Consider the following 21,941-nt stretch of genomic DNA (forward strand, 5'->3'; position numbering starts at 1 on the left):
CTGGTTAAGCCCTCTCCTCACTAATCACAAGCTGTAACCAGGCTTGAATTGATGCTTTTGAATTATGGTGCTGGAGGAGACTCTTGAGAGTCCCATGGACTGCAAGAAGATCAAACCTATCCATTCTTAAGGAAATCAGCCCTGAGTGCTCACTGGAAGGACAGATCCTGAAGCTGAGGCTCCAAGACGTTGGCCACCTCATGAGAAGAGAAGACTCCCTGGAAAAGACCCTGATGTTGGGAAAGATGGAGGGCAAAAGGAGAAGGAGACGACAGAGGACGAGATGGTTGGACAGTGTTCTCGAGGCTACCAGCATGAGTTTGACCAAACTGCGGGAGGCAGTGGAAGACAGGAGTGCCTGGTATGCTCTGGTCCATGGGGTCACAAAGAGTCGGACCCGACTAAACGACTAAACAACAACCAGGCTTGGATTGCAGTTCCCTGCTACCATGCACAAGTTCTGGCAACACAACAACATATTTACATAAAACAAGTTCCAGATCAGGTTTTCTTTTTTCACATTCTCATTGATACTTTGGATATTATGGTCAAGATCTATGGGGCTGATTTAGTATTTAAAGTCCTGGATGTGTTTTACAGAATGGTTTACCTTTTCCTTTTAAATCGGGATGAGGTACCTGGGGCCTCAGCTGGCATGGCCAGAGATGTTGAGAGTTCTCATCCAACAGTATATGGAAGGCCACAGTTCACCATCCCTGCTCTAAATGATTGGTCTGCATTGCATATCTCAAGCTACCGGTGACATTCCCTTCATTGGGTGTGGTGTGCTCTGTGCTGTTTGAGAAACAGATGCCCCAAATTCCTTTAGGCCAGCCTTTCTCAACCTGTGGGTCCCCAGATGTTGTTGGACTACAACTCCCATCACCCCTAGCTAGCAAGGCCAGAGCTCAGGGATGATGGGAGTTGTAGTCCAACAACATCTGGGGACCCACAGGTTGAGAACCACTGCCTTAGGTAAATGGAACAAGAAGAGAAGAAGAAGAGTTTGGATTTGATATGACACTATATCACTACCCTAGGGAGTCTCAAAGCGGCTAACATTCTCCTTTCCCTTCCTCCCCCAGAACAAACACTCTGTGAGGTGAGTGGGGCTGAGAGACTTCAGAGAAGTGTAACTAGCCCAAGGTCACCCAGCAGCTGCATGTGGAGGAGCAGGGAAGCGAACCCAGTTCACCAGATTACGAATCCACTGCTCTTAACCACTACACCACAGTGGCTCTCATGAACAAGTCATGAACTTCCTTAGACCCAGGCTATGGATTGCAATCGTGCGCCTGACTATGTGCTCATTCAACCCAATTCTTTACATCTTTGCTCCTAACTACAGATTGTTTCCAACGCTAGTCCAACTCAGAGTAGACCCTTTGAAATCACTGAATCCAAGTTAGTACGTCAGTGGGTATACTCTGAGTCGCACTAGCACTGGCTGCAACTCTAAGGCTGCAGTCCTATTCCTACTTAGCTGGGGGTGAGTCCCCTTGAATTCCCTAGACCTTACTTCTGAGTAGACATGGTTGGACTTCTGATGTAAGCTTCACCCAGTGTCAATATGAGCACAGCCTGGGTCTCACTGAAATCAATGCAATTATGCAGGGGGCGTTTGTTTAATTATTTTAGTGACCGGAAAGATGCTCAGGGTCAATAGTTTCCAAACAGGAAGACTTCTATATATAAACCATACTGAGCTATATAATGGAGAATTGCTGAATAAGGGTTTGGATGGATCCTACAGCTCTCCCACCCTAAAAATGAAACCTCCATAATTTAAGGTATATGGTAAATACTTTCAGGAGTGAAGTATTTAATGAAAACCTGGATATTTAAGACCCCCCCCTCAAAAAAATAACAATAAAATAAAAAGGTGCTGCCAAGCAGTCCAAACTTCCTTTTATTGACTGCTTTATAAATAAACTGAGCTATTTTTGCAAATTCGGTAACCATTTCATGATTGTCCCAGTCTTTTCTCCTCCCAATACACTCAAAAATGTCTATATACAGTTTTAAAGAGAGAGTTTTTACAAATCCTTCTATATGAATGGAAATGATTGAGTAACCTTTGGAAACAGAGTTTTAAAAACAGAGGAAAGTAACAGTGGGGTAATGGGGTGGGGGTAGGTGGTCTTATTAAATCACCAACTTTTTGTGAATTCTGTATTGCAAAGGAAAAGCAAACAGCTTTCTATACAAATGCCTCCCATTGTGGTAAAGGAAGAATTGTGCGTCTGTGACGAACCTTCTAATTACGGTATTACATTGTTAAGCCATCTTAAAGTGAAGCAATATTGCTTATTATTATTATTATTTCTGAAAGAAATATTCTTGCCACTTGGATAGAATTTGGTCGACTAAGCATCCTATGGATTAACTCAGTGGTTCTGAAAGGGTGTGGCAGAAGAGGATGGCAAGTGTGGTGTGAAGATTCAAGGGCAACCATAGAAACATTTAAACAGTACATTGTAGTATAGTATAGCATCATATTTATTTATTCACAGAATATGGATCGATATCTTTCCAAAATGAGAGCAAGAGCATCAAGTGATTCTGGAGGCAATGGCTAGTTGTGATCTATAATTGCCATTCGAACAGAGTGCTGGAGAATAGCTTCGACAGCTCTCCATGACCTATTCTTGTGAACAGAGATTATCAACGTTGATAATTATGAAAGATTGGAAAAGAGAAAGGCTTCTTTGTGCCGATGAGGAGGTGAGAGTTTGTTTGTCTCAGATTAGTAAAGGTAAAGGGACCCCTGACTATTTGGTCCAGTCGTGACCGACTCTGGGGTTGCGGCGCTCATCTCGCTTTATTGGCCGAGGGAGCCAGCGTACAGCTTCCGGGTCATGTGGCCAGCATGACTAAGCCGCTTCTGGCGACCCAGAGCAGTGCACGGAAACACCGTTTACCTTCCCGCCGGAGTAGTACCTATTTATCTACTTGCACTTTGACGTGCTTTCGAACTGCTAGGTGGGCAGGAGCAGGGACCGAGCAACGGGAGCTCACCCCGTCGCGAGGATTCGAACCGCCGACCTTCTGATCAGCAAGTCCTAGGCTCTGTGGTTTAACCCACAGCGCCACCCGTGTCCCTTGTCTCAGATTAGGCCTAATATAAAGGAGATTGCCCAGTAAAAGCAAGCTCACATCTCTCATTGGGTTTATATTCATACTTAAGGTACATACATAAAAGACAGGGCCGTCTTTACCGCGGGGTGCAAGGGGTGCAGGGCACCCGGGTGCCAAATTATGGGGGGGGGGTTGCCTGGCACCCACCGCTGAAACCGCCTAAGCTCTTATCTATCTGCTTGTTATGAAATAATAAATAATTTTGATCAGAAAAACTAAATATTTATATACCTAGGTATTACCAAAATGTATACCTACTGTTTCACTAAAGGACTTTTGACTTTGTGTGCTCATTTACCAAAGACGCGTTGTGCCAGCAGCGGCACATGTCAGAGTCAATGACGGCGCCTGTCATTCTCAACGGTGCCATGCATGTGAAATTAACTCTTACATCAGAATATTATTTTACGTATTGTATTGAGCTGCTATGAGGCAGCGGGGTCAGTGGCACCTGATGTTTCACCTAAGTAGGTGCCTAAACAATACTTAGAAGTTTAAGAGCCAGTGTGGTGTATTGGTTAAGAGCGGTAGACTCGTAATCTGGTGAACCGGGTTCGATTCCCTGCTCCTCCACATGCAACTGGTGGGTGGCCTTGGGCCAGTCACACTTCTCTGAAGTCTCTCAACCCCACTCATCTCACAGAGTGTTTGTTGTGGGGGAGGAAGGGAAAGGAGATTTTTAGCCACTTTGAGACTCCTTCGGGTAGTGATAAAGCGGGATATCAAATCCAAACTCTTCTAAGTGTGGTGGTGTTAATCTGGAGGCTAAACTAAATTTGGGGGCGCTGGGCGGATCTTTGCACCCTGGCGGCACATATGCTGAAGACTCCCCAGTAAGAGACATTTATATTTTGGGAATGATTCATGTTCCTATGTAGCTGCATTGTTTTACACTTTCTGCATATTCCATGATCATATTATAAAGTCGTTGTGTTCTATAATATAAATCAAGCACTCTTAGGTGTTGTTTCTTTTTGTTTTCCAATGTATTTCTTACTGATAAGAAATTCAGTGTGGCGCAAGCAAATTTTCATTCTGAAAGTGTGGCCCAGAGGGGAAAAAAGTTTGAGAACAACTAGTTTAACTTCACACACCTGCAAGCACAGAGGTACACTTTATGCTGTCTTGGCTGCATGGCAACTGGGCTTATGAAACACATTGGTCTGAATTAATTATATTACATTGTCTATCTTCTGTTCCACCAACAATGCTGGCGAGATGAGCAGAAAGATCTGCCTTTTCCAGTTCTCTCACTTTCTCATTGTTTCATTCTTAAATTAAGTTTTCTGCATTTCTGCAGCAATTTGAGCATTTATTTATTTTTTAATAGTCATGAAAATTCTTCAGCATTTTAGTGCGAATTCTCCAAGCAAACACATTTTTGTATGCTGTTTTGACTACAGTTACATATTTCCCCAATTTATCCTAACATAATGCATTTTTTTGTATTTTATTTTCAATGATATATTTATTTTATGTGCACTTTTACCTAATATATGCAAAAAAATTTGGTAGAAATTTATTGGAGAACCACACTGCAAAATTCACATAAGTCTAAATTTCAAAAGATGGCTATATTTTGCATCTCATATAGTTTCACAAAGCATGAATTTGATAAATTTAGCTTTCAATGCAAATTGAACTAATTTCTTCCCCATCTCTACTGCAGAGAAGGTGAAGTGGAGACTTACAAAAACACTCAAGACCATTCCACCTGTTGATTTTCTATTCTTTAAATTACATTTATGGAGAAACTATGAGCATGTGAGGTGTATAAAACTTCAAAAGTCTTTCTTGTTTCGATGTTGACTTTATTTATGGGATTTATTTTAAACATATATGAACAGAATGGAAAGGGTGCCATTGCTGCTGGGGAAGCAGTCTTCTTTCTACTAATCCCTAGTCCAGAATAATTAGTAACTAAGAGTACATACCGCAGTTAGTAGTAACTAGTGTACCCCATGCTGAGATTTGTTTAAGCAGTTCATATGGGATGAATGAATGAGACGTTGCAAGAACTGCACTTCAACAAGTGCACGGCCAACGATAATTTGCACAGAAATGCAAAACGGTGCCAAGCATCACTTGGCCACTTGCATCGCTGGGTTGTGTTTTCAACAGATGTACAGCTGGGAGAGCAAGCCAGATTGGCCAAGAGCTGAGACTAAAATGTCTGGCTGAATCGGCTCTGAGCAGTGGTGATGGTGGAGGAAAATTAATTCCATGCCACTGAGCTAGCTGATACACCTGCTACATTTCAAGTTTGGAAACTGCTGCATGGCAAGATTGAAATGCCTTTATCCATCTGGCTCCCTGTAGGTCTTGTGTCAGCTTAACTCAGGCTTCAAAATCCAAATAACCTCCTACAGCAATTCCACACCATTTCACAGAGCCGTTTGTCCCATTTATGTAGGTTTTAGGGAGGCAGGGTACTGTATTCCGTGTTTATAGCATTGCAACACACTTCTCTGAAGGAAGAAGAAATGGTAGATTTTGCTTCCTTGTTTTTGATAGCATGGGAAGGTAGGTGAACTAATGCTGGTGTACTAGAAGAAGCAAAGATCACCAGTGTTGAAGCAATGATTCTTCAACATCAACCTCATTGGTGTGGATGCCTGATTATCGTCTTCCAAAGCAACTGCTCTATTCCAACCTTAAAAATGGAAAGCGAAATGCTGGTGGTCAACAAAAGAGGTTTAAAGACTGTCTCAAGGCAAATTTTTTAAAAATGTAGTATAAACGCTGACAACTGGCCTGCAAGCGCTCCAATCTGAGAACAGCCTTTACAAAAGGTGTCATGGACTTTGAAGACGCTCAAACTCAGGACACAAGGGAGAAACATGCTAAGAGGAAGGCATGCTTGGCAAACCCTCACTGTGATCAACTTCAGCCTGGAAACAAATGTCCCCACTGTGGAAGGACGTATGGATCCAGAACTGGCCTCCACAGTCACTTACTGACCCACTGTTAAAGCCATGTTTATGGAAGATAATCTTACTCAGCTATGAGTGATTGCGAAAGAAGAAGAAGAAGAGTAAAATCTCAGAGCTTCTAGTAAAGCAGTCACATTGGGACTGGATATAGTGGCATGTGGGAAAAATGGGAATTGTGGTGAACTTTGGAAGCTTGTGTTGATAAAATCAATAGCTCGGCAGAGGCTTAAAGAGCCAGGGCAAATCCACTTCCTCTCATTCAGATGCATAGAGGCATCAGCCCACACTCATGTTTTCCCCATTCATACAGCGGTTGGGGGAGACTTTGATTTGGTGCAATCTGTGCTGCCTTCACTGCTATCTTCAAGGTACCAGCATGGCAGTGGCTCAGAAAAGAGACCCATTTTTCTTTGTGGCTTCTTTCCTTCCTAGCTTGGTGACAGAATGCTGGACAGATCTATCGTGCTGAATGGCAGAAATAAAAGCCCCATTCTGGAGCCAGACATTAGCAGTACGGGTTGTTCAAGTATCATTTCCTTCCTGCAAAAAAAATGCAGTTTAGTGCCACCAGCACAGATGCTCTCCAGGCTATTCCAATATATTTTGCTGCTTTGAGTGGCTGTATCAGGTGTGGATTCCATGCTGCACTGCACTGCATCCTGGGACAGAAATCTCTGATCACATGTTTCTTCAATGGTACTCTGAAAAGATTGCTTCCTCAAGCCAATCGCACTAGGATTGCAAGTGCAGTTGAGTGTGTCTGGGGCCACAACATCACCAAAGAATGAAATACCCCAATACATTTTGGTGCTTGAAGCAGAAAATCCAAATGCAAACCCTATGGTGGTAAAACTAATAAATAAACAAACTAAGTTAACCAATCGTTTCTTGCCTTTCTGTAATATTGCATTATCTCACCCTGCCTGATACACCTTAAGTCCCATTAACCCAATTTGGAATTCTCTCCATCTTACATGAAAATATATGACAATGTACTTATCCGACTCTCTTTGACTTGTGAATGTGTGAAGCTGTGCAAGTGTAACTTCTTACTATTAACTATAATGACACATGCCATTTTAAGCACTTATGCTTCCTTACAGCTCTCAACTAATTTTGCAAGCTCAGAGGCTATTGTTTCATAAGCTTGCTATTTCAGCATTGCCAGCTTGGCAACAGATCAGACCCACTCGGTTGGTTTTCTGAGTAGAGAGGCATGGTGATTCTGCTCCCCCTTGGCTAAAAAAGCGGCTGTCTCCCAACTTAGAAGAATCCATGAAAAGAGACTATTGTACAGTTATTCTGCATCATTAAGCCTGAACGCAGACAGATCAAAGGCTTTCATAAGAAAGGTTTGGGATCAAGAGCTGCGGTCTGCTTTGGCTCTGTGCTCTGATTGGTATCAATCAGAATTTTATAGCTCACAGTGAATCAAAAAGGCACAAAGCCAGCTTTTAGGTAACAAGGCGGAGGAAGAACTTTACAAAGCGGCTGAAGAAAGGGAGGCAAGTTAACAAAAAGAAGCCTGATTGCATACCAGGAAGTATCACCTTTGGTACAAAATATCCTGATTGGCTGATGCAAGAGATTAATTTGAAAAATGTGTGCTCTGCTTGTCCCTGTGTTTGTTGGTTAATTTTCCAGCAGCGAGGTTTCCCATACATTTTGGTACCAGTGGTCTATGTTCACTCCTGATAGGTCCTTCCAGTGTCTAGTTACAATAGACACAGTGGGTGGTGCTGTGCTCTAAACCACTGAACCTCTTGGGCTTGCTGATCAGAAGGTCGGCAGTTCGAATCCCCACAACGGGACTGAGCTCCCGTTGCTCTGTTCCAGCTCCTGCCAACCTAGCAGTTCAAAACCACGCCAGTGCAAGTAGATAAATAGGTACTACTGCGGCAGGGAGGTAAACAGCATTTCCGTGAGTTCTGGTTTTGGTCACAGTTTCCCGTTGCGCCAGAAGCGGTTTAGTCCTGCCGGCCACATGACCCAGAAAGCTGTCTGTGGACAAACGCCAGCTCCCTCGGCCTGAAAGCGAGATGAGCACCACAACCCCAGAGTCACCTTTGACTGGACTTAACCATCCAGGGGTCCTTTACCTTTTTTTTTAACAATATTTCTAGCTGCTGAGAGTAAGAGACTTATGAGTTCCTTGTCATGTGTGCAGTTCCGCTTTGTCACATAGACAGCATAGGCCAATGACCTACCCCCCCCACAACATAATAATCAATAAGGCTAACCTGACACAAAAACACCCCCCATACAAACAAACCATGCTGTAACCAACTGAATACAACCAACCAAACTCTGGGCCCTCCAATCTCTCACAATGCCAATAGAAACAAATGGATATATAAATAAAGGACCTAGCCATAAAAACCCTGCACAAACACTATGCAATATAATGAAAAGATAATCACACACACACCCAACCCTCTCCCTCTCTTTCTCTCCTCCCCCTTCCCCTAAAGTCTATGACAGTAACGTCTCATACCAAATGTAAACAAACTAAATTTCAAAGTGGGCACCCAACAAACTTATTTAACCCCCAAGTCAACCGCAAACTTGATTTCAAGAGGAATTGCAGAGATTCCTGCCTGGGCAAGGTACGTGAGGAATTTCAATGGAAGCACAAAGGAGAAGCCTAGTCTACTAAAGTATTAAAGGGAGTTGCAGAAAATACCTAACAAGTCCTGTTGAAAGCAATACATATTGTGAGTACTCCCAAGCCATATTTCGGCCAGCTCATCTGATCTGCTCAAGTATATCTGTGGGTGATGAGCAGCAGCAATTCATTGTTAGCAATCTGTGTGAAGCAAGCACTCATATGGACAGGTGGGATTCAAGGCACTCATAAGGCAATAGTAGGAAAGCAACAGCTTCCAGGAGGGTCTCGCAACATCCAGCCACAAGCCGAAGCAGCTCTGAAATGTTAACCTAATTATTTACGGCCTGCCCCATCCCCAGAGACTTGGGGCAGATTAGGGCAATCATTCATGAACTCCCCAGAGCCTTGCTATTTAAATACTGTATCTTTCTGTAACACAGACAACATACTTTTACACTTAAAGGCCCATAAAACCCGCCTGTCACTCTCAGATTTCAAACAGAAGCTCCTTAGGAAGTTTGGGGTTTTGTGGTGAGACTCAAGAGGGGAAGCACCTGTACACAATCTCACAGGATCCTGCCTGACACAGGGCCACAGCCATGGTAGATCACTTAAACTTGGACACGTGGGAACATAGGTTAACTACCGAAGCCTTGTTTGGTATCCTGGTTCCAGACAGCTCTTCCAGTTTTAAATGCGGATGTGGATATGCAGCGATGGCTAGTGAATAAGCAAGATGAAAATGCCTGCACTGGCTGTCTTGTTGAATCTCTGTATAGCATACATAAATAAGCGATGCTCTGTATATTACATATAAGGAAGGGAAGTGATGCTCTAGAGTGGACGGAAAGGCAAAAAGGAGGGAGAAGTAAGTAATTTGGGGAGCAGAGAAGATGTCCATCCTTTCTCCCCCTGTAATTCCATCTGTAGATATTGCATTTATAACTTTGGGGTGGTCTTCAGTACTAGTCCTACTCTGAACAGACCCATTAAAGTTAATGGGCATGGCCAACCTAGGTTCTTAAATTACAATGGGTTTGCTCTAAGTAGGAGTTAGTAGAATACAACCTTTGGTTTGTATACACCAAAATCTGGACTAATATCTAAGGCATTTTCCCAATAGTGCCTCCAGGGCAGGTGTGGGTGTGTTCAAGTGCATACCATAACTTTAGGTTAGTGTGCTCAAAGTGAATTAAAGCACCCTGTTGCCTTGGTGCAACCAATCCATTAAAAAACAAACCACAAGCTGGACCTTTGCCATTTGACGTGATGGAGAGTGAGAAATTGGAAAGTGAGAGATCAATGGACAACTAGTGTGAAGATGTGTTAACATCGCACAAGCAAATCAGGATGAATGCTCATTTTCATATAAGTGACTCATAAACATATCAGAATGAATGCTAAAAAAAAGACCAGGCATAGTCTAACTACTGCATAAGCTTTCTGCAAGCAAATCAGCATGACTGCAGAATAAACAGATTGTTTGAAGGAGGCCTAACTCTCACAAACTCAGTGGGGCTTACTTCTGGGTTCCCCTATACCCCTTCTGAATCCTGTGCAGTGTTGTACCTGCACATCAGATCCAGAGGCAATCCACTGCCCCCAATCTTTCCATGTGGATGTAGGAGATTAAACACTGTGACTGTGTCAGCAGTAGCTGGGTGGTGAGGTTGAGATTCTTAAGCGCTCTTTTGTGAGTCTGCTATTCGTGACTTACTTTCTGCATCTTGCATGGGAGTGACTGGGAGTGGCCGCCGGGACCATGTAACACTGATCCTAAAGGATATTCATTGGCTCCCAGTATGTTTCTGAGCACAATTCAAAGCGTTGGTGCTGACCTTGAAAGCCCTAAATGGCATCTACTCTGTATGCTTGAAGGAGCATCTCCACCCCCATCGTTCAGCCCAGACACTGAGGTCCTCCTCCGAGGGTCTTCTGGTGGCTCCCTCACTGTGAGAAGCAAAGTTACAGGGAACCAGGCAGAGGGCCTCCTTGATGGTGGCACCCACCCTGTGGAACACCCTCCCATCAGATGTCAAGGAAATAAGCAGCTATCTGACTTTTAGAAGACATCTGAAGGCAGCCCTGCTTAGGGAAGTTTTTTAGGGACTGATGTTTTTATAATGTTTTTAGATATGTTGTAAGCCACTCTGAGTGGCTGGGGAAACCTAGCCAGATGGGTGAGGTATAAATAATAAAATTATTCTTATTAAAGAGTAATCATTTTAACACAAACCAATCATTGTTCGTACAAGATTACTCAGTTGCGAGACTGTTCAAGACAGCTTGCAGAATGCTGAAACCAGATTCAAATGAATAAAGACTATCTCTGTTTCAGGATATACCCAGACTTTTAAAACTGATTTTATTATTGGCTTGGTTTTGCAAAAAGTGTCTCCCCCCCACTTCTTCAGAACTGGCAGAAAAATATTTCCTTTTGTGTTCAGAAGAACAAATTCCTACTGCCAAGAGAGTAAATTTATACTCAGGGAAACTGAGAACATATTTAAAGAGGAAACAAAGAATAAGAGGTAGAGGTACAATATATGGAGGGGAGACAGCCTTCCAAATATTTGAAAATATTAGGTGGCAGTGAGTATTAGGTTCTCTTTAGAAAGGGCATTAGGAAACAGAGACAGATTGAAGCAAGGTGTGGGGACAAGAAAACCATCCGTTCCAAGACAAGTAAAATGAAGGAAAATTGGTCACTGTATAGTTCTTAGTTTGGCTTTAAACTCGTGATCATATATCCTGCCAATCAAAGAGGGAAAAGCGGGTGGAGGGGGATGAAGCCAATTTACACTGCAAGGAAAACACAACGTCTTCTTCATGGCTCGGCACTACAAGTTTATCACCAGACAGGTACCTGTGTGCACAAGGATCATCAACAAAGATGAGCGATACGATGCCTTTTGAAGCGAGAAGAAAAAAGAGAGTGCCTAGAAGCCATTCCTATAATAAATCATTTACAGATGTGCTCCAATATTTTGTGAACACATTGACAAGGAATATAACACGCACCGAATCCAGTGAAGATTAAAACATCTACATGTACAAATCTGGGTAATATAGCTGGAGTGACTTTTTAGCATAAATATTTTAAACGTGTGTTTAAAATCCGAATCCAACCGAATTCAGGCTAGGATAAGACATGAGTGTTTGCTGGGGAGGGTTTTCCACTCAGCTCATTCAGCACATCTCAGCACCACAAACGACACCTGCCCACAGCTAAGGCTATGCTGAACACTCTCTCCTTGCCCACCTGACTTCAGATGGTGGTGACAGCAGAGCAAGAACAGGTACTGGCACAAGACACTCCCATACCAACAAGTTAGGGTGTAACGCTATTGTAAGGGGACTGCTATCAGAACAGGGGAGGGAGGCAGGGGAATACAGAGAGCCTCCAATGCTTCTGAGGAGCAGCTCCATGTGCAGCGGTGGGGAAAGCCACACCTCTAGTGGAGCAGAGAGGGAAGGGACCAGCCAAGCGAGGAGAGGGCTGGAAGATGCTGCTGAGAGCCCAAGCTAACCCAGCTGGCCAGGAGGTACACATGCTACTTTCGTCGCCCACCTTGCGCAGAGGGGTGAAACACAAGGAGGGGAGACGGAGGCTTGGGGTGCCGAAGTTCTTATGTTGGGGGAGAAGCCGGAAGGGGCCACTCCTGGATTCTGCAAGTGACTACGAAGGACATGAACTTTGTGGTTATGCACTGTAAATAGTTTGCACCGAATAAAACCTGTAAAAGACAGGTCGAAGTACTGCCTGGTTACTCACGAGCAACCACCATCCACATCTGACAGCTATGAAGGAGCATCTCCACCCCCATTGTTCTGCCCGGACACTGAGGTCCAGCTCCAAGGGTCTTCTGGCGGTTCCCTCCTGCGAGAAGTGAAGTTACAGGGAACCAGACAGAGGGCCTTCTCAGTGGTGGCACCTGTCCTGTGGAACACCCTCCTACCAGATGTCAAAGAGAAAAACAACTATCTAACTTTTAGAAGACACCTGAAGGCAGCCCTGCTTAGGGAAGTTTTTAATGTTTGAAGCTTTATCATGTTTTTAATATGCTGTTGGGAGCCTCCCAGAATGGCTGGGGAAACTTATGCAGCTTTAAACTTAAAACTGTTTAATTCACACACACACACACACACACACACCAGCTTTAATTCTAGTCCATCAAGGTTCCTCCTTTGAGAATCCTGGAATCCTAGACTTGTAGAGTTGGAAAGTCTCCAGAGGATAATCTAGTCCAACTCTCTGCAATGCAGGAATCTCAGCTAGATCGCATATGACAGATGGCCACCCAAGCTCTCCTTAAAAACCTGCAAGGAAAGAGAGTCCTCTTGTAGGAGTTGGTTCCATTGTTGAACAGCTCTTACAGCTAGAAAGTTCTTCCTGATGTTTAGTTGGAATCTCCTTCCTTGTAACTTGAAGCTTTTGGTTTGGTGGTCCTGCTCTCCTGAGCAGGAGAAAACAAGCTTGCTCCCTCTTCCATGTGACAGCCCTTGAGATATTTGAAGAAGGCTGTCATGTCTCCTCTGTTTCCTCTTTACTAGGCTAAACATACCCAGTTCCCTTAACCATTCATCCTTGTGGTGCAGACATGAGAAATGCACCAAGTTCTTCAGTGTTCTCCAAAAATCCACTACTTATTTTTTAAAAGAGCATCACTTTCTTGGGCTCCATGATCACTGTAGATGGTGACAGCAGTAACAAAATTAAAAGATGCCTGCTTCTTGGGAGAAAAGCAATGACAAACCTAGACAGCATCTTAAAAAGCAGAGACATCACCTTGCCAACAAAGGTCCGTATAGTTAAAACTATGGTTTTCCCAGTAGTGATGTATGGAAGTGAGAGCTGGACCATAAAGAAGGCTGATCGCAGAAGAATTGATGCTTTTGAATTATGGTGCTGGAGGAGACTCTTGAGAGTCCCATGGACTGCAAGAAGTTCACACCTCTCCATTCTGAAGGAAATCAGCCCTGAGTGCTCACTGGAAGGACAGATCCTGAAGCTGAGGCTTTGGCCACCTCATGAGAAGAGAAGATTCCCTGGAAAAGACCCTGATGTTGGGAAAGATGGAGGGCACAAGGAGAAGGGGAGGACAGAGGATGAGATGGTTGGACAGTGTTCTCAAAGCTACCAGCATGAGTTTGACGAAACTGCGGGAGGCAGTGGAAGACAGGAGTGCCTGGCGTGCTCTGGTCCATGGGGTCACGAGAAGTCGGACATGACTAAACGACTAAACAACAATCACTTATGATCTAAAAGTAACAGAACTACAAGACAGCAAAAGCTGTGAATGAGATTATAGAGCTACAATGGACAGGTGCTCAATTGTGAATGAGTTTATATTAAGAGGGCTGGAACTCCTACATAAAAAGGGAAGCAGGGCCACACTAGGAGCCAGGGACCCTGAATTCAAATCCTGACTTAGCCATGAAACTCACCGCGTGACCTTGGGCCAGTCACTGTTTCTTAGCCTAACCTCCCTCACAGAGTTGTTGCGAGGATAAAAAATGGGTTCATTGTTTAAGAAATATTCAATACATATTTTGCATCGTTGCAAATAATATTATTTGTTCCACTATCAGCTCTACTGAGAGCCAAATAGTATAAGTGCAGCAATTGAGAGTGTCAGTGGGGTGTAGCGGATATTCACGGCTAGTTATTTTGGTGTGGGTGGGTGGGGTCCCTTACCACGTGACAAACTAATGTACCTCACAAGGTTATTGAGAGGCTGTGTGCAATGCAAGCAAACATGTACATTCCTGAGCTTGTTGATGAAAGGTATGATTCATATGTAGTTAAACTAAAACAGGTCTCCCCCCCAAAAAGGTATCCCTTTTCAGCCTAATAATGGAATGACACCCTTGACATACAAATTTGAATTTATTTTTTTGTCCAGGCATTAAGGTTAACAAAACAGCATTTGTCTCTTCCAACACCTCATTATTTTCGTTCCACCACAGACAGGAAGCAAGCAGGGGGTGAGGAGGGGGAAAAGCCATTTTGGCATTTGAAGCTACAGGATTTCACACCCACCCACCCACACTCCTTCCAGCCCCACAGGGAGAGCCTTAGCTTAAGATTTCCAGCTGATCCTTATGGTGACTTCTCAAGAAGGGCTTTCTAACACGTTCCTGCTCATGCCAGCTTTGTGTGTCCTGATTTAAAGGGGAAACTTTGAGCAACTTCTGTGTCCAGAAGAATTACCAGAGGTCTTGCCTTCTGTTATTCTAATTCGCTTTCCAAAGCTCCTTTCTCCCCTCTTTTAGTTGCATAAATGCGAATCTGGAACCATGAGGAGGAATGCCTTCTGTTGCTCTACCTCAGGTAAAAAATTGTATTAGGCCAGTAAATCCACACACAATGTGTGCAAACTTCATTTGTCTCTGTCCCAGTAGGCAGAGGGGGGTGTTTTCTACCTGTGTGTTTGAATACATCTTAAGACATGAGTCTGTATTATCCTTATTTGGGGGGGGGGGCAATGCCTGCAGAATGGTGCTGTCAAGCCAACTTCAAACCCTCCAACTGACCCTATTTCTCAGGGATAGCCCCAGATTTACAGAAACCGACCTGGTTTCTGCTTTGATCCCAGAATGTCCTGCTTTTCCTTAGGACGTCCCTATTTTGATCAGAGAAATGTTGGAGGGTATAGAGTTATGCGACCCCTGAGATAAGGAGATAAGTGACTATACAACCTTTAGAAGACATCTGAAGGAAGCCTTGTATGGGGAAGTTTTTTAAAAAATGTTTAATGTTTTATTATAAATTTAAAAAATTGTCCAGTAGCACCTTAGAGAACAACTAAGTTTGTTCTGGGTATAAGCTTTCAAGTGCATGCACACTTCTTCAGATACCATGCACATGAAAGCTTATACCCAGAACAAACTTGGTTGGTCTTTAAGGTGCTACTGGACAATTTTTTTTATTATTTCGACTGTGTCAGACCAACATGGCTACCTACCTGAATGTTTTATTATGTTTTTATATATGTTGGAAGCTGCCCAGAGTGGCTGGGGCAACCCAGTCAGGTGGGCAGGGTATAAATAATAAAATGATGATGGAATAGGACACCTGCCAGTCCACCTGCCATTTTACTTGCAACCAGCTGCGGTGGGGGAGGGGCGCTCTGCTTCTCATTGGCTCTGGCTCCAACTAATGCTGGTTCTTTGCCCTCCTAGTTCTAGTCGGCACCAGTCACCACTGGCTTCATATTTATGTACATAATTCTGAGTCTATTAGCCAACTGTTAAGAGAACATACTTGATAAATAGTCCATGTTTTCTCATAGCTTTCTCTTGACAAATCAGAGGAGAATGGGGGAAAGTCTCAATTCTGCAGACACAAGCAACCAGAACCACAAAAACCCCCTTGCTTTAAGAATAAGGAACTGATGTTCCCCAACACAAATCAGTCTTATTATGGAGGAGGTCAGGTGTTTACTACTCTGGGGTTGACCTTGTCAGAGTTCTGAGATTTATCAGTCCTGTCCTGGAATTATCAAACTGCTGTTGCAGACTCTTTCTCCCTGTTCTCAGAAGAACCATAAAGTTTGAGAAAGAGTTGTGTACAGAAGGGAAACCTTTCCTTTCCCCCCCCTTTTGCTGTTCCTGGAACTTTGTGAGCTGTTTCCCCCCTGTGTGTCTGTTCTCTGCTATTCAGTTATTTGCACAGGAATAAACGTTTAGTTCTGAAAGTATGTTAAGAACAAAGCGGCAGAAATTGACTGGAATTTCCTTCATTTTCATCCATCTGGCTTTCATTGCCTGCTCCTCTTTCCTCCTACTCACCCACCCACCCAAATCTCTTTAGCACATGCTGACCAAGATGCAGGGGGGGGGGGGTATTTTTTAAAAAATATAATTCATAACACCCACCGTGGAAATCTTTCATGCACTTGGTAGCACTCCCTGTCTTTCCAAAGACTACTCATGCCTTCACAGTTGTCAAGAAACAAGATTATGTTATAAGCCATGCATTTAAGAAAGGTGTCAAATGCTCCTTATATTAAGTTAACGTGCCTTTTTACAGAACTATAAAGATTCATGGGACAGCTCTTATTTCAAAAGGCAGCTCCAGTTAAGTTGTGTGGACACCACAAAAAACTAAAAATCTTTTGAGGATGCAACTGAAATCCCTGATCTGCCATGCTAGGATGGTGATGGGTGTCCTAGATTAGAACAGCCTTATCTTCTGCTGCCATTGACTTCCCTCTTCCACCCACCAAAAGTACAGGCAGAGCTGGAATTACCACTGGTGGTCCCAAACCCAGTTGCAACTTTCCTTGGTGTAACCCTCCTAGGGTATGAACTCACCAAAGTACCCCCTTAGAGTGCTTCGAAAATCCAAGCGAGTGGAATAATATGTTTCTGGTCAGTACAAATTCCTCTTTTGTTGAAGAGGGAAATTCTTTCAGTTTCATTGATGGCATGCTTTAGCTTATGAAGTCATCTGCCAAAGATGCTTCAGAAAGAGAATATCCTATCTCAAGGGGAAGGGAATTTGTCTGTTGCCTGCCTGCAGGTAATCCTCTCTGCATCGATGCATCTGCAAAGGGACCTCTGAGCATATGCCAGTGCTGTGCACAGGATTCTGGGGTTCAGAGGTGTACACTAAATTAATGTGAGCCTAGAATGCACCCAACAACATTTGCTTCTAGGGAAACTTGAAGAAATCCCAGAGTTCCTTGTAAGACACTGGATCAGAACATTCATTGCCTCATTTCTAGGACAAGGAAACTATGATTTTACAGGTTACTCCTGACTTGCAGGAAATGCAGCATTAGTAGATATATGGCCAAAAGATATCCATGTGGTAGCAAGAGAATCAGATGCATCACTCACCCAGCCTGAATGTCTGAATTTTTTAAAAAATCAAACACTTGTGCGAACTTTTCACGTGTCGACAATTTCACACACTATGTGGACTTTGCACCAGAAAATAATAATTATATGTGGAAGGGAGGTATGTGTTGGGAAAATATCCAGGAGCTTCAGAAAACGGTGGTTCCTGTGTATTTTCACAAGCGCACCCCTTCTCCACATGTTGCTGTGGTCTCAAAAGGAAGACACACTAGTTGGTTTGCTATTGAATATATATTGATCCAATTTTGTTGCGGCACATTTAAGGGATCACAGAAGACGTAAATCAGATTGCTGAACCAACCTCTCAGCATAAGTTGAAGCCGACACCTGCATAATGCTCTTACGTTTAAATACATTTAACTCCACAAGTGTCCTGTATTAAGCAGGTTCTCACACTCAAATGTTCTCTGTTTCAAAAAGAACCCAAGAAAGTGACAGAGCAAGTAAAAGCAGGGCTGTTTTCCTTGCTCCTATTTCTTCCCACTTTCCTTCTCAACTGGGGAGACCAGCCAACGTGGTACTGAAGATACCAAGGCTGAGCACTTGGGTAAGAAAGGAAAACATTCTCAGCAAATCCTGGGAACTGTAACTTGCCCCTCACAAAGCTATCCTTTCCAGCAAGCTTAATTGAACTATAGTTCCCAGGATTATCTAGGTGTGGGTGGGTGCTTTAAATGTATGTTATGTATGCAGTCCCTGGGTCAAGTGTATACTTGGCTGCAATGTTTGCTGGCTAACTTAGGGCTGGGAGAGAACTGTGTCTGAAATCTTGTAGGGCCACTGCTAGAGAGTGTCAATGATACTGAGCTACCAATGATCTTACTCAGTATAAAGCAGCCTCCTCTGCAAGCCTACAGCGTTTAAGGCACAGGCAGATGGGCAGGCAGGAAAATGAGTGAGGCCTCTGGCAAGGAAATAGATGGGCTTGCTTTGGAATCCACCCTAAATTCGCTGGAATTTCTGAGCCCCCAGCTACCTACATACTAACAACCCTGAATAGATTCAGGTGAAATAATTCAATCATAAATCAGTGATACATGCCAGCATAAAGTAAAGGGACCCCTGACCATTAGGTCCAGTCGTGGCCGACTCTGGGGTTGCGGCGCTCATCTCGCTTTATTGGCCAAGGGAGCCAGTGTACAGCTTCCGGGTCATGTGGCCAGCATGACTGAGCCGCTTCTGGCGAACCAGAGCAGCGCACAGAAACGCCGTTTCTCTTCCTGCCGGAGCGGTAGTATTTCTCTACTTGCACTTTGATGTGCTTTCGAACTGCTAGGTTGGCAGGAGCAGGGACTGAGCAACGGGAGCTCACCCCGTCGCGGGGATTTGAACTGCCGGCCTTCTGATTGGCAAGCCCTAGGCTCTGTGGTTTAACCCACAGCGCCACCCGTGCCCCATATCCCAGCATATGTTGTCCCAATTTTGCTAGATTCAGTGGCCCACCTCAAATACTATTTGGTATAGTGAAAATTTAGTTTCAAGACACTGTAGACCAATAGTTCTGCTTCTTCTATATAGCGACTGGATAGCTCAGTCGGCAGAGGGTTGTGGGTTCAAGCCACGCGCTGGGCAAAAAAGATTCCTGCATTGAAGAGGGTTGGAATAGATGACCTCAGGGGTCCCTTCCAACTCTACAATTCTGAGACATTATGATTCTGTGACTTCTATATGCCTAACTGAAGAAAAGAGCAAAGAGCAGCCTACCTTGGGGGACAAGGCTCCAGGTTACAAGCTTTCAGCAACTGTGGGGGACGCCGGCTGCTCACACATAGATTTTCATCTGCAAACTCTCTTGTCTGTTTATTCAGGCAAGCCACTACTGCCTCTTGAACACCTGCAAACACACACACACACAATTACGTCAAAATAAAATTTAATGTAACAGAATCAGGGCGGAAAAATCACAGTCAGCGCCAGGAGAGGAAAGTGTGGACATGGCATCGGCAGGGGTCCTTCTGAGTTGTTGTGGAGTTCATTGCCTCTGGGAGATGAATCTGATACTCCTCGCTGTCGACAGGGCAGGATCACACCATGCTGCCACCCATGGAACAGGAAGGGAAAGCATAGTGTCAGATGTTGGGAGAGCTGTTCCTTGTTACATCCTGTACCTGTATCAGGGTTGCAAAGGAACTGGAATTTTTTCACTGGCAAGCGGCAAATCAAAAACAACAACCCCACAGCTTTTGAATTCTTTTCTGATTAAGAAAACATCTCAATCTATTCACATTACAGTTCTTGGTTTACTCGGTTCATTCTTTCTGCAAAGAAACACAGCTATGGAACCATTACTTCCTGACACTGAAAGTTGAGTGCCCACACTTTTTAAAGTTTCTAGCTATGGAGCAAATGGTCGGTGCACCAGGTGACACCGACAGCAGCATGGCCCTGTTCTCAGAACACCGGGAATAAGGTGCAGGTATTGGGAATTCAGGTTCTAAGCCTATCTGCACAAACTAAGGTCCGGTAAATCATCATCAAAAGCTTTTATTGGCATCACATCCAAAACAAATCACTACTGAATTACCACTTCCCCAGTGGCACAAAACATTTGCTAAAAGAAAGGAGGCAGAGCAGTCTATCGTCACATCTCTTTGTCTCCAGGGAGATCAGATGCCTGCAACGTATTTTGATGACAAAAAACCAAATTCCAATCTTTAAAAAGGGTGATAAAAAGCTGCCATCGAACTTTCGGCCAATAAGTCTATTGTCAAACACCGGGAAAGTTCCAGTAAATGCGGGTGTAAGCGGAACTTTGTTCCACCAAGCTAAATGGAACTGAAATGGCTCAGGGATAATATTGCCTAACAATGTCGTTACATTCCAACTACAACTATAAGACCAATGCAAAAAAGAAGTTTTTTAAAATCCTATTTACAAAAATTAAATTCACAGTGCAACGCTGTACCTGTCTTCACAACTGAGTTCAATAGGGTTTCTCTTCAGATAACCAGACATAGGATTGCAGTCTTAGGGCCAAACCTGGTACTTTCATTCTGCAGCAAGCAGCTATGTTATTTAATTTTTATGGTGGGGAAACTTCTCATCAGAGCCACAGCACATGGGAAAGGAAGGTTTAACACACTCTGCAAACATGAATATTGTGAGAGGTGTGTGTGTGTGTGTGTGTGTGAGAGAGAGAGAGAGAGAGAGAGGGAGAGAGAGAGAGAGAGAGAGAGGGGACACTTCCTAACTATTATTATACAGCCTTTTCCATAGAAGATATAGATGATAGATAGATGATAGATAGATGGATATTTCCAGCTAGTGTGGTTCTGTATACAGTTCTGAAAAGCTACTGACAGTGCAGTTATATCTCAGAACTCAGGGCAGGTTAAAAAAACCCCCAAACTATCATTCTGCCCCGTCCCCAAGCAGGTTTTGGAGCACATGTTGAGATTTCCCGCACATTTGCATAAGCAATGCCAGAAAAAGGCCGTGACAAGTGTAATGCATCCATTGCCTATGTCTTGGCATCCACAAAGCACACACAAATGCTGGGCCAGATATGTTAATTAAGTGAAGCTAAAATATGCAAATTAACTGCAGCCCTCTAATATGTTTCCAGTGTTGCTCTCGGTGTGTTGACATAAAGTAGCCTGCCCCAGGCCTCAGGAAACCCGATGCAAGGCATTGTTTTCTCTGTGATGCGAGGCGAATGGGCCGCCTTCGCCCATGTGGCTAGACTGTCTCTGGGTAATTCAGGGGTCATCCAGTTGTGATTACAAGGCTTTATGGGATGGCAATGTTTAGCTTAGGCGAAACCTTTGGCATCACCTCCACCACAACAGTAAAAGCAGCAGCAGCAATGTAGAGGTTCACCCACCAAAGCACCAAACTCTTTTGAAGATGACAGCATATTTACAAAAGCATCAGGCAAGCCTGAGAAGCCATGCTGAATGAGCAAAAACAACACTGCCACATGCATGGAAGCTACAATGCCTTGATTTATTTTTGTTTTTAACGCCAAAGCTTAAAAAGAAACACACCGCCTCTTTTTATAGTGCAGAATCAAAGCACTGCTCTTCAAAACGCTCCTTTGCTTTTCATCAGAGTCACAGAGCTGTGAGGACCCACAGCCCTTGCCTGGTTTTATTCCCTACGGGCCGCTCGCCGGACAATGCAAAGCACTATCGCACTGTTGCACCACCAGCACCTCACTCTGAGCTGCAATGTTGGCCCGTAAACATGGGCAGGTATGCATGGGCAATGCAAAAATTCTAGTCTTCCAAAATAAACAGCAGGGACAGGTGCAAGGGACTAGAAGCAGAAAGAGATCCAAGCTTCAGGGCACTCCATGCACTACATTTTTAGGTGTCTTTCTGTGGTGGCCACCAACAAACTGACACCTAGGAGGAAACGCAGCTCCAAAAGGAAGGGCAAAAGAGGACAACCAT

At 43.9% G+C, this 21,941-nt stretch overlaps 1 protein-coding gene across 3 annotated transcripts in view; it reads right to left on the reverse strand.

The window, feature by feature from the left end:
• Nucleotides 1–21,941, reverse strand: part of ADAMTSL1 (ADAMTS like 1) — a 465,616-nt gene that overhangs the window by 71,810 nt on the left and 371,865 nt on the right. For all 3 annotated transcript variants that reach the window (XM_081893676.1, XM_081893674.1, XM_081893675.1), the window contains one exon: nt 19,252–19,381. In XM_081893676.1, the coding sequence (XP_081749802.1) occupies nt 19,252–19,381 (130 nt within the window). The remainder of the gene's footprint in view (nt 1–19,251; nt 19,382–21,941) is intronic.

Source organism: Podarcis melisellensis, assembly GCF_964234715.1.
Source record: "Podarcis melisellensis genome assembly, chromosome: 17".
Taxonomy (NCBI): domain Eukaryota; kingdom Metazoa; phylum Chordata; class Lepidosauria; order Squamata; family Lacertidae; genus Podarcis; species Podarcis melisellensis.